Source organism: Drosophila serrata, unplaced genomic scaffold (genome assembly GCF_035046125.1).
Source record: "Drosophila serrata isolate PLE 108 unplaced genomic scaffold, ASM3504612v1 contig_311, whole genome shotgun sequence".
NCBI lineage: Eukaryota > Metazoa > Arthropoda > Insecta > Diptera > Drosophilidae > Drosophila > Drosophila serrata.
Genome location: NW_028257209.1, coordinates 153 through 14,137, shown reverse-complemented (window position 1 = coordinate 14,137; position 13,985 = coordinate 153). Strand labels below are relative to the sequence as shown.

Sequence of the window (13,985 nt, the reverse complement as noted above, 5' to 3'; positions counted from 1 at the left end):
TTTCGGTTTGCAAAAATCTTGTACATTTCGATGTGAAAAAGAAGTCAAGTAAGGTCGAATCTGGGTATGAACATTTAGTCGTTGGGGCTAATAACGACAACCTCCAAAGAGTCTGGGACCCATTCAGGTGGGTGAGATGTTTTGCTTTTTGCTTCTCGTTATTACATGCTTTTTTTTTTGCTTCGTGTCTGCATCGTTTTAAACGGTTTTCGCCTTGTTTTTTTGCGGCTACTTGCCATTAAACAATTTGCAAAAAAAAGTAGCAAAAAATGCCAACGATTATGTAATCTGCAAGGTAACAATAAAATGTATAAACATTGGCTGCAAATAATTTTTTATGTGTCACTTCTCAGTGCTTAGTTGACATTTCACTTGTGCAGTTAAAGTACCTGAATCTGAGAGTAATTTAAACTATATTTTATATATATTTTCAAGGGAAAATATTTTAAATATTTGCAAAGCATTAAAAGAAAATGCCATGCCCTTTTTGAAACATTTCTTGGATATATAGATTGGAACATCATATCTTTTAATGCCGTGGCCTTTGTTTTCTTGTTTCTGATCCTCCGATTTATTGATATTTCCATGAAGATAATGTGTGATTTTTCTCATAGACTTGCAATTGCAGCTTTTCCTAATGCTGCTGCTTTTGTTATTGTTTTTTAATGTGAGAAACTTGTGTGTGTCAAGAGAGCTTTACCTATTGTTGCATAATCTCGACTCATGCCAAGCGAACCGAGCCAACCTACAAAGACGTCAGCGCAACGTGATCTTATATCTTATATGAACTCCAATAGGCGGTTTCGGCATGCTTTAACAAAACACAAAAACCAAAACAAAACAAAAAAAAAGGAATGGAAAGATATAATACAATTGGGCTAATATGACAACATTTTTAGACAGCTTGTCTGCCAAGTTAAAAAGGTGGAATCCCTGCAATAGCGAAGGTAAAATGAGTTAAGGATCTCTCACTTTCTAGGGATTAACTTGACACTTTTCAATAGAGTTTCATTGCAATTCAATTTGAAGCTTAAAGTGTGTAAATGGTTTAAAAGAAATTGAAGAAAATTTCAGGAAACTCCATAAAAAATTTCAATGAATTTAAATTTAACCTTTTTTTTGGCATTCACCTGCAAGAAAGAAAACAAGCCGACAGTCGGCTAACCGAAAAAATAAAGGTCCAAGACTATGCCTATGCATTTGTAATTAATTAAATCGCTTTGAGGTTGAATTTTTACGATTTTCGATTTCAAATTAGAGGAGTGGCATTTAAAAAGGGGGACTGAGGGAGAAGACTTTTCTTTTTGTCAATTATTTGAAGGGGGGACGTGCTGCGGCAATGAAGTGAAAGTTGTTTCGATATCAAATCAAGCTGTCTTCGCTCGAAACTGAACAAATTAAGTAATTTTTCTGTTTAAAAATAGAAAGAAAAATGTAACGCACACAAAAGTAAAAAGCATTGCCTTTACGTTTCTCTCTGTACATCTGAAAACTTGTTACATTTTGGTTATAGAAAATAATAATGAAGGCCTACAATGAAAACTAATAACAAAGAGATGAAGACCGATCATTATCACTTCACCTGTTTTTTTCACTCTCTTCTCTCTCTCTTCACCCATTTTCATTTTCTTATTTGTTCAATGCTATAATTTCGATTTTTTTTAAAGCAGATCCCATTGATAATGATCTTGCGCCAGTCACTCATCCAAACTTGAGTCGTCGTCAGCCGCATTTTTGTGTGATCGCTCAACTTTGTTCCACCGTCCGTCAGTCGGTCATTCCGTCAGTTTGTCAGTCAGTCAGGTGTTTCAAAGCATTCGAAAATTGTATCAAATTATATACCAGATAGTAGTAGATATGTGGAGCACAATTTATAAAGCAAATATGATATCGAATTTTAAATGTTCAAAAATGAATTGATTATTGACTCTTGATGATTACCTAAACCAACTTCTCTTACCATTCAAAACTGTTTTCAAGAGCCCTGGCAAGAAGTAAAGGTTTAGGTCCAACTCTTAGATAGTATTTATATTGTAGAAGGAAATACTGTAAACACACTTACTTAATTACTTGTATTACTACAAAAACAACATTATAATTTATAAAAAAACTACACTAAATTAATCAATAGAGAAAGAGTATATTTTAGTATATTTATAGTACTAAAGTATTTCACTATTGATAGCATATTTCACTATTCTTTTAGGTAAGGACAATCCAACTGCTTATCTATCTGAATTTACTGTAAGACAGTTAAGTCTCTTTAATTAGAAGATGCCATACCATACATTTCAACAGCTTAAAAATTCAACTAAAAACCCTATGAAACAGTCCAAGAAAATCGTGTGGCGTTACTCATCTTGTTATTATATTGGTACTTACAGTAAAATCTACTAAAGATTGTGGGTTGAGACAATTTAACAGCTGAATTTATTTACTCTGTTCTCAAAATATTTTCTGTTTAATTATTAAGTTTTTTAAGCTTCGGAAATGTAGTTAAACCTTAACTTTTTTGGATGTAATGTATAAAATTAAAATTAAGTAGTAATTTTTAGTAGATACCTTGTATTATATGCTCCTTAAACATTTATTAAATCCCAGCTTATTAAGCTTTAATCTCAGTTATCTCACTGAACTCATTTTTGCCAAAAACTAACCTAGAAAGGGTACTTGAACCTTCGTAACATTGCAAATCTAGTCGTAATTAATTAGTTGCAATGCAATGCAATCAAAAAAACCCTCCAAACCTCAATATCTAACTACATTTATAAGGCATTTCTCTCTGGTGGATCGGCAATTACGGACACATGACAGATGCTAAAGATCGAGAGAGGGGAATCGGGCGTAACCCTGATTTTAATTACATCTGGTGGATAATGGGCAGATATATGCACATACAGATGTGCGGCTACGGACGTATAATTTAATAGAATTGTTGTAAAAAAAATGTTTACCGAGTGCGGTTTGAGGTTTCATTAATTCCATTTGCCTGGGCCGAGAGAGTCGGCTTTCAGGTTTTATGATGTCTAATGATAATGCTAAGAGAGGCAGCAAAAAGCCATCTACGCATTCGCTGAACACAGTCCTACATGATTTGCATGTCTAACGGTTTTGGGGTCCAAGCCAATCCGAATATGGCTAAAATGTAGCTGCCAACAATGGTGAATGTTGTTTTACATCCAAACGATTATTTATTATGGCCACTTGAGACAATAAACTCAATAATTCAATTGCACACACGTGAAAGTGCAGGAGCAGCCAAAACGATTCCAGCGAAAGGCTCGGCCCCGAAAATCTAATTAGTAATGCATTAGTTTTGTGCCCCCAAATATGGTGTTTCGGGAAATGGGAAATGTTAACTGTTGTTATTGTTCACTACCTTTTGCAGGTAGTTTTTCAGTTTTTCCTGAAACCAAAAGTAAAAGCTTTAAGACCCACCAGTAACCAGTAACCAGTAACCAGTAACCAAAACTTCAAAAGCTTGAGAGCCGCTCTTTAAAAGAGACCATGGATCAGTGGGTGTTCCTCTATAAATGGGTCACGGCTAGATCCACATCTATATCTCCGCGGATAAACAATAATTGGACAGTTGGGGGCTCCTCATTACACCCGCCATGACACACTTTCGATCGTACTAAGAGATCGTGAAATGAGAGCACAGCTTTTGTTTGATAAAGCTGGGATTGAAAACGAAATTGAATTGATTGATTGATCGATGGTAATTGAAAAGAGAGTATAAAAAGATCATTGATAGCGGAAAAATGTAAGCAATAGAAGAGAGGTAATGAGATCTAATGGATTTCGGATATAAAGGTTCTAAAAAAAGGAAAGGAAAGTTAAAAATATTGAAACTAGTCGTGTTTTTCTACTGTTTTTATCAGTACTTAAATTCCCTTTAACTATACACTAAACTTTACTGAATTTGTAACGTCATCCTATATAACTTTTATAAACAAACCTAGGCTTTGAAGAATCACCATCCTCATCAACACTCTAAGGCAGGGCATTCGTAAGTGCACAATTGCCTTTGATTGAATAATGAAGCCCAAGTAATGGCAAAGCCAAACAAAATCGACAGTCAGCACACAAAGACCAAGCTCGAGCGCGAGTCCAAGGCAAAACGCATTCGTAAGCAAAAGTCGAACGATAAACAAATGCAGATATAAAGAAAAATAGGTGGAAAAAAGAAAGAAAACATTCGAATACAAAGTAAAGTAGTTACAGTTTCGAGGAAATTACATAACATTAGGCGTTGAGCCCGAGAGAGTTGGCCAAGGCAAAGTCAGTCATAGTGCGAATTAATGAAGTGGAAAAATAAACGTAATAATATAATTTACAAGGCGGGGAAACTGAAGCCAACGGGGCCTAACCTTTTACTAGCCGGAAAATGAAATTAGCATTGAGACAAAAGATGTTGACAATTTTCCAGAGTTACATAATCATCATTTTCATGGGGGTTTTTTCGGTAGATCAAAGACGGTGGTAGAAGAAGCTTGGGCCGTGACAAAGTTCGTTGGATTGTTCTGCCAAATTACCTAACAAATTGCCAATGTCACACTTGTTAACTCGTTTCGATTTGCTGGGCAAGAAAGCAAGTCCCCTGCAACAATAAAACAATGACTTTTGGGGAACTTTTTTTTTAAGCTTTAAACAATGGCAAAATTTTGCCCGAAAAAATGGTGTGAAATTAACATTGGAAATTTGAGTAAGTGAAGTGCGTTTTCTGTGAGGGAAAAGGTCATTAAACCTATGAAAGGAAGTCTATTTTATTATTTCTATATTTAGAAAGAAAAATATTAAAAATGGATTATAAAAACTTAGAACTAGTCAATAGTATATATTAAATTGAAGTAAATATTTCATAATTTATAATTGAAAGTCATTACTAAGTTGTAATAAATTCTTCTCAAGTTCTTTTATGATTATTTCTCTTTACAAGACTTAAAAAAATTACTACCAGTGGGTTTTTAATCATAAAAAGTTTATGGTTGAAATATTTAATGTTTAGTTAAGGAATGCAATTTAATTAATGGATTGATTTCAAGTTTCCCCCTTGGTGACCAGACAGTTTCTCAGTTTGGCTAAAGAATACTATCCATAAAAGTGGTAGAAGCGTAGACCCTCTTCACTTTTTAGCTTTCTTCCGACGCTTATTATTGCTTAACACTTAATGCCACAAAGAAGCCTAACTGTCAAAGACAGTCTGAAGCGGAAATAGACAGGTAAGAGGCAAGAGTTGGAGGTAACTCCACAAAAGTATGAAATGGGGGACGAGCTCTACGCGTTCTCAATGAGCTTTACAGTTAAATGTGTTTATTCCATTGTATTTTTACCATTATCATACATTGAGTCTATGAAATGGGAATGGGTCAAAACTACCGCTCCCGCTCCCGTTCCATTTTGGCCACGTGTGTAGCCCAAACCCCTTCGATATTGCCACTTGCTTGGCCCTTCCTTTCGACACGTTTTACCGATCGTGCCAATAAATCATTACTTTTGACTCCATCTCTTTTTTTATGCACAGCTAGCTGTATTTTTTATTTTGTGCCAGACAAAGCCAATAAATCAAATTGCAACCGTCAATTGCTGTTAATTTCTTTGGCGTTGCAAAAATATTTTGTATTCCTTTTTTTTGTTACGGTATTTATTTGTTTTTTATCTTTTCGGTTTGGAAAATGTATCTACGAATATATATATATATATATATATATATTCTTTTTGTATGTGGGTAAAATTCATAAATTATTTATTGCTAAAAAGCAAAATGTCATAAGTGTCTGTCCGTCTCTCTCTCTCTCTCTCTATCTCTCTCTCTCTTTCTGTGGCATGTGGACACTGTGGGAACCTTTTGGCTGCCATTCTGCTGCCTGAGTTGGATATTTCTCCGTTTTGTTGTGTCAATTGGCACTGGAACTGAGACTGGAAGTGAGACTGGAACGGAGACTGGACACTGGAAAGCCAGCGAGACCAGCTGGTCAACTTTTGTTAGTCATGAGCTCCAGGTTCCACTCCAGACACTCAACCATCGTATATTTTGATGTAATGATTAGGGTGGGTTCAATAAACCTTCAATGATCGTGGGGCAAGTGGCATGAATTGAAATAAGTGACCCAATAAAGTGAACTTACAAGGCGGTTAAGGGATTTGTCTTAATACAACTAAGCATTGTAGTAAAAGGAATTAACACTACAGGCAAACGAACCATTTTATTACTTAACAAGAAAGGAAGCTAACTTCAGCACGCCGAAGTTTATATACCCTTGCAGATAGAACTTCTATGAATAGGAATCCATACAATATAAATTATATATATTTGTGTTAAAAAACAATGAAGTAATACCTGCTTTCATTTCATTCACCTATACATATTATATTTGCAGTTTTACATTCACTGATTTGCATTTTTCCTCCACATCAAACGATCGTTTGTATTGCACCTATATGATATAGTCGTCCGATTTTTATGAAATTTGCCACAAAATTTAAGACTTATATAAAATGGCTATACCTCAAATTTGATGAAAATCAGCTGAAAACTAAAAAAGTTATAAATTTAATTGTATTAATTTCTCGATCGTTCCTATGGGAGCTATATGATATAGCCGTCCGATTTTCATAAAATTTTCAACAAAATTGTAGAATAATATGAAATGTCTATATCCCAAATTTGATCAAATTCTGTTGAAAACTAAAAATTTTATAATATTTTTTGTAAAACTTTTCCGATCATTCCTATGACAGCTATATGATATAGTCGTCCGATCCGGCCCGTTCCGACATATATACGAGTGAGAGTATATAGAAGGCTAACTACAAAGTTTCGTTCAGATAGCTTCAAAACTGAGAGACTAGTTTGCGTAGAAACGGACAGACGGACAGACGGACAGACGGACATGGCTAGATCGACTCGGCTGTTGATCCTGATCAAGAATATATATACTTTATATAGTCGGAGGTGCCTCCTTCACTGCGTTGCAAACTTCTGACTGAAATTATAATACCCTGCAAGGGTATAAAAACAGTGGGTACAACTAAAAAACAATATATTTAATTCACTGAAATATGGAATCATATTATACTATGGAAAATTAACTATGTATCCAACTATTTTTTTAAGAAAATGAACTATGAACCCATATTTTATTTAGGAAAAGGTACTTTAATAAAAGTGGTTTCGTGGTCTTCTGTTTCTTAAGTGTATAAACTTTGGCAATGTGGAATTAAGATCCATAGCTTTTCAATAGAAAGCAAACTATTATTCCGAAACAAGTGAATAAAAAATAATTTCATGGTCTTGTCCCCTCAACACTTTTGTTCACGAGCCGAGCACAGTGGGATAAAAGAGGTCAAAAGTGTGATCCAAGTCAACAATGGGCAATAAAAAAACGAAGAAATATAGTAATAAATAAAAAAAAATATATCTTTTAATCAGTTCCAGATATAATTATAATTTAACCCGAAATAAGTACATAGATTCTTGATCTGAACATCAACAGTCGACTTGATCTAGCTATTTCTTACTGTTAGATTCTTTTCCGAATACTTTTAAAATATATAACACAACTCTTACATATAAAAATTGTATTTATCAAGGAGAGAGTCTATCCTTTTTAATTATATTTCTTTTTTTGTATAAACAAGGATAGAACTTATCCCTTGTTAAATAAAATTTTATGTGTAATCAAACATTAATGATTTTTTTGAAAATTGAAAATCATTATAGAGAGGTTCCACCTTTTCACATGATAGTGCGGCTTTTCTAAAATAAGAAAGCCTATCTCCAAGGTTCTATTCTAACAAAAAAACATATTGAAATTAATTGCTTTACATGTACGGGAACAAAACCTGTTAGCGCCGTTCTGGGCGGCTTTTTGAGCCCTGGAGCTTGGAGCCCGGCAAACCAAAAAGGTCAGCGTTTTTATTGACCCAAAAAAGGCAACAAATAAAAAGCAAAACAAAAGCCAAAACATAAATAACTTTAACGCCAACGCCAGGCAAAGTCTGGCAACAAAACTTGAAGAATTCACGAGACTGTTGATATTTCTGAATTGTCTGAGCTGGGGAGAGGTCATTCAATAGTCGGGGATCAGCTGATAAGGCTCCAGGGAACGGTTCCCTCATCTATCTGAATCGTTGCTGTCAATTTGAATTAAATTAAATTAATTTGGATTTAATGGCTTATGTTAATATGTATTTTAGGGCTCTAATTGAAGAGCCACAAAACGATAAGGCCGGTCAAATGTTGTGGGAAAATAAATATAAAAGATAAGCAATTGAATATGTAAATTAGAGAAATAGAACAAAGAAAACGTTGTTCTTTCTTCTAGTAAAATAATCAATATATTTAGAAATCGAAGTTGTCGTTTTGTAAACATTTTCTGAAAGTAATACAATTTGCTGAAATCAATATACATCAATCTACTATATAACAATTATCAGAAATCATAACAGCTATGGAAGCAGCTCTTAAAAATGCAAAATATAATCAACTTTTCGTGTTCTTAGGTGCAATTTTAAAAATTATGTTACATGTTATGTTTTTGTAAAGAAAAATCGATATTGGTATATAGGAACCATCCGAAGAAGATGCTTGGAATATCATCACAAGAAGTAATCATAAAAAATTTGCATAAGAAAAACAAAAGCTGCGTGTAATAACAGTAAAAATGCCTTAAAATAAGAACAACAGAGGAAAAAAGCATCTCGGGATGTAAAAACAGTGCCCAGAGGAGAGTCGAGTACATAATAATAATATAATTTTCTATAATAGAACTCAATGTGCTGAGTGAGAGAGATGGAAGTCGAGAAAGACGAGTGCGGCAGCAAACTGATTGAGGGAACACAACAAAAACAACAAAATAATAATAACAACAACACCAGAGACAGAAGCAGAACACACAAACACACACACACGAACAAGTTCAACAACCTTCTTCTCAAAGAAGAAGAAAAAGAGCAATAACAAAAGTGGAAGTACACAGAAAATAATATAAAGAGTGATCGAAAGAGAGATTCTATAGAATATTTCGACAAAAATATACAATATATTTCAAAAATTTAAGTATTGAAAAATTTAAATACCGAAAAATATTTATCATAGCATTAAATCATCAGAATTGAAATTGAAAAAGCATTCGAATATGTTATTTAAATCATTTTATAATTTTAATTTAAAATATTTTTATAACTTCATTGATTAATAAGGTAATTTTATTTGTGTCCTACAATAATAAATTCAATTCTCTTTATTATCAAATAAAATATCAGTAAAAGCCTTTAAAAATCGATTTTATTGATAATATCGAAAATCCAAAAATAAGATTTCAATCATTTGGTTATTTTTACCATCTGTATTTAAATAACATAATAAATGTCAATCGAAATTTTATCTACCAAAAAAACATGCCTTATATGGTTACAAAATCAATGGTAACTATAATTTCGAGTATCGGAAAATTGTATTTAATTTATATATATTCATATATATATTTATTTATTCGGTCCACATTTAAAATATTTGTAATAACTACTTTGGTTTATAGGTTGATTTCATATCCTACAATAATATAAATTAAGGGGATCTTCTTTAACGTGGTTTGATAAAAAAACATACATAATATCGATTTATTGGGTTTATCAAATACCGATTTACTATAGATACATATATCAATATTTTCTTTCTACTTTAGTGTGATTATTATTCGTATTAAATAAATCCTGACATATTATTATAAATGAATAGCTTTATCAAATATATATATTTTTTTCTCTCTGTGTAGGGTCTGGGGTAGAGAAAGAGAGCGAGAAAGACAGAGAGGTCAGATGGGTGGGGGGGATCTTGAAACGGGAGTGGGAAGGACAGAGAACCCAACGGGCCGATTACTTCACTCACACCACACACGTTCGAAGCATCCACATCCACATCCACATCCACCATCGACATCCACCATCGACATCGATGTCGATGATGATCGCCGCGAAGAAGACGAGGAAACTCAAGAAGTGCAGGAAGATGAAGGGAAGATGGGAACTGCGGACTTGGGCTAAAATTGCCAAGAAAAAAAGGGCGCCAACAACGAGAACGGTACCTGGCTTTATGGCCAGAAGGAACTTGAAGGGAATCTTGAAAATTTCACAAATCAAATCAAAATAATTTACGCAAACGTTGAGCAAATTGTTTTTCTTACACACTTCCCCCAGATGCTTATTGATATATGAAGAGAAGGAGGATCTCATAATTGACACAACAAAAATAATAAAAGAAAAATAAAATTTCCAAAAGGAAGTTGATAGTTTCTTCTTCACCGATTTGATTGGAAAATCATTCTGTGAACTGCGAAACTCGTGCATTGGAGTATCTTGTATCCGATGGATACACTCACATGGATTTGGGCCATTCTATTACCTTGCCCCTGGATTGTCAGTCATTTGAATTTTGCCGAAGATTGCGCCATGAACCGTGTTACGAGCACTCATTCACACTCATTCACACTCATTCGCATTTACTTGACTCACATTTCCAATGACTTTTTTGTTCCGCCAAACGGCGCGTGCAAGAAATCGAAAATGACTGACAAAATGTACACACGCATTTCGAATTCATATTCAAATCAATTGTCCAACTTATCGATCTCAATGGACAGCCGGGCTGCACCTAGACCTTGTCAACGGATCCGATACCAAAGCGTAAATTCAAAAGTTCAACTTTACCAATGAGCAAATGAATGCGAATAAAACAAAGAGATTTGAATATTTTTCCAAAGATTTGGTAAAGTAAAAAATCTATAAAAAATTGCTTAAATTACACATGTACATAGCAAACCCCATTTAGTATCAATTTATGGGAATGAAACATGTATTGAATAACTTGAAATGTTGAAAGAAACAGAGATTCAAAAGGAGTTTTGAGTGCGAAAAAGAACACCTTTGAAAAAAATGTATTCAATGTATTACTGAAATATTTTTACAAACCTATCTAGTTCGTATTAAATAATTATTTTAAATTTATTATTAGAATAATAAAATTGAAACCAAAATTATCAAGTAAAGAAATAAATGTAAGATGATTTTGAAATAAAATGTAATTATATCCTACTGAAATATCTTAAGAAATCTATATTGTTCATATTAATTAATTACTTTCTTATATATATTTTAAAATAATCCCATTCTTTATTAAAACAAAAACCTAATACAAAAATGATCAAATTATACAATTGATTGATCACTTGTAACCAAAAATCCTTGATAATAACCCCAATAAGTATTTTTAACCCATTTCAACTGTTTCTACAGTTTTCTTTCTTTAAAGAATAAAAACATTGCAAATGTTTTCCATCTCGTTAGTGGACTTTTATGTGATCGTATTGCTTTCCGTTACTTCTCATATTGCCTTAACAAGCCCCCACAGACCATAATAATCTATCTAAGCGAATTGAATGGAAATAAAGTGGGCCACACACACATTTGTCATATGGACACAAGTAGTTGTTACTGCCACATTTGTCAACCCAAATGAAAATGAATGAAACTCAATGAAAAGTATGGAATGTGTGTGAGTATTCGTCGTATGTACAACCATATCAAGTCAAAGGCCAAGCCCACCTAACGCCTCAAAAAAATGTGAGTTGGACTTGGAATTTGGTTGTCAGACTCAACCTCAATTAGGTTTGTCGCCGTCGTCGTTGGGGCCAAGATATAATAATCATGTTAAATGCAAAATAATTTGATTGTTTATACAACAACGAAAAGAAATTACTTAATTTGTGTAAGAGAACTGACTTTCACACGAAATTCAGCTGATGAAGCGACGACATTAGCCCAATTCGCTTTTGATGATTTATTAGACTTTTTCTAGGTTCTGCAAATTATTTTCGAAAGTGGCAAAGAAAATTAATTTCTATTCTTTTCGTTTTGGCGGAAGTAGGTTAATAACTAATAACGTGGCGAAACAAAGAATAAAGACGTTGAAAAACTAAAGTTCTACTTTACAGAAAACGAAAACTATATTTGAGAAGTTCCAATTATTTAGGCAAAATAGGTTATGATTTTCTTTAAAAGTTTAACAAACTGGAAATAAATGAAATAAATTTTTATTCTATTCTATTTCTATCTTCTTTTTTAATTAATTTCCCAATGTTTTTATTGCTGTCTTTTTTATAGCCAATAAAATTCGTTTAATCATTTATTTTTTGTCTTTGCCTGTCCTAAAAAGTTGTTTATCATGGTTTACTGAATTTATATAGAGCTAATGGCTGGACATAAAATATATTTTAATGAAATAAATACATCAACATTAGGGCTCCCGAGTTATTTTAATTAATTATGTCAACATTTAAGCAAGCAATGGAAGGCTTTTAATTATTTACCTAACAATAAGTTTTAATAAATATTTATTTAGCTATACATAGTATAGTTTTTGTATCTAATAATACCTAAAACTCATAATGGTTTCTTCAAATCACAACACATTCTAATCCTGTTAAGACCATCTAACAACAGTTAAATTTGTTAATCATAAAAATTTGTTATGACCAACTTTTAAAGGTTTTTGCTAATTTCCAAACATACCCCTTTCGTGTTTCGTAGCTTTCGCATAAACGTAGAACATTTTATGGATCTTTCATTTTATTTTTTTATACATACCTGAAACGAGAACGGGAAAAGAATCGTAGAAACAAATTAGTAAAGAGATGTGAAAATCGCTGCGTACGTGTTCCAAGCCCCCTCAAGGTAAGAGTGCCAGAAACCTGGCTAATCACCATACAAATGTGTAAGCCAAAACCAAATCATTAGCATCATCAGGTAGCATCATCAACAACTCAACTCGGACCAAAGTTCTTATCTTAAATGATTCATAATTGTGCAAAAAGAAATCGTGTTGTTCTTCCCTTTTGTTTTGCGTTTGTGTTTTTTTTTTGGGTTAAATATTTGCTTTCGAAAAATATTATTATTTAAAATTTCAACAGCGACTAGATGGCTAACGAAATTGCCTATTAGTGGCTGGCATGATAAATGATTTTGGGTGATTTTTCGAGGGGGGGAAAAGACAAATTAGGGCCGCAATTTTCTTGCTGCCTTTTTTGTTGTTGTGCTGTGTTGTGTTGTTGTGGCATGCCACAGCACAAACAATGGCAATCGGTATCCAAACCAAATATGGCCAAACAAGAAATATATCGAAAATATCTTTAATTAAAAGTACAAAACGTACAAATTATGCAAGACGTGCTCAAATATGGCGAACACCTAAATATTTTATGACTTGATAAATTGCACGCATATCGCCAAGCCAAGAAATGCCACAGACTCCAAGATACTTGCCAAACATATATATATATATCTGAATTGGGCATATCTCTGTGGGCCTGTTCTTTCACCCACCACCAGTGTACATGATATCTTGTAGTTGAGCTCGCCCAGTTGCCACTTTTTGTCGCCGGATACCGGAGCTTGAGGCAAGCGGCACAAACTTGACCAATTCACAAACGACCCACGTACTGTGGTAGGCAGAAAACAAATCGAAGACAAAACATAAACATTGCAAATTGTGGGTGACAGAGGTTTGTGGATGAAGCGTTGGGTGGCTCGGTGGCTCGGTGGTTCGGTGGCTGGGTACGTACACCCACCCATTTGACGTCGTCACAGCATGCGGAATCGCAAAGCTCATTAAAAATGCATTTTTCCTAGGTTTTTCTTTTGGTTTGCGAAAATTGGACAAGGGTTTTGACAATTCCTTGAAGCACAAAAGTATAACAGAGTAAATGTTAGATTTATTGCATGAATAGCAAATTAACTTATATATTGTTATAATTTTATTCAAAAATATTGTATTTACCATAACAAAAATTCCCTCACATATATCTTTGACTTTTCCTTATTATTTAGACAAATATTCGCTATTGCTATTACTTGTGAATGGATTATATTCACATTTCCTTTTATAGCTTTCATGTTTATAACCAAAACAAAAATATGTTATAGCCTAT

The 13,985-nt window shown here is 33.4% G+C and overlaps 1 protein-coding gene and 1 long non-coding RNA gene across 2 annotated transcripts in view; one reads left to right on the top strand and one right to left on the bottom strand.

Moving 5' to 3' along the window:
* osp (myosin phosphatase Rho interacting protein outspread) overlaps window positions 1-12,646 on the bottom strand; it is a 74,703-nt gene extending 62,057 nt beyond the window's left edge. Inside the window, 1 exon segment of the mRNA XM_086837534.1 lies at window positions 12,571-12,646. Within this exon segment, the coding sequence (XP_086693660.1) occupies window positions 12,571-12,597 (27 nt within the window). The 5' untranslated portion in view covers window positions 12,598-12,646.
* Window positions 1-12,646, top strand: part of LOC147642971 (uncharacterized) — a 37,340-nt gene extending 24,694 nt beyond the window's left edge. Inside the window, exon 2 of the long non-coding RNA XR_015272730.1 lies at window positions 9,780-12,646. This is a non-coding gene — a long non-coding RNA (uncharacterized LOC147642971). The remainder of the gene's footprint in view (window positions 1-9,779) is intronic.
* Window positions 12,647-13,985: the final 1,339 nt, after the last annotated feature.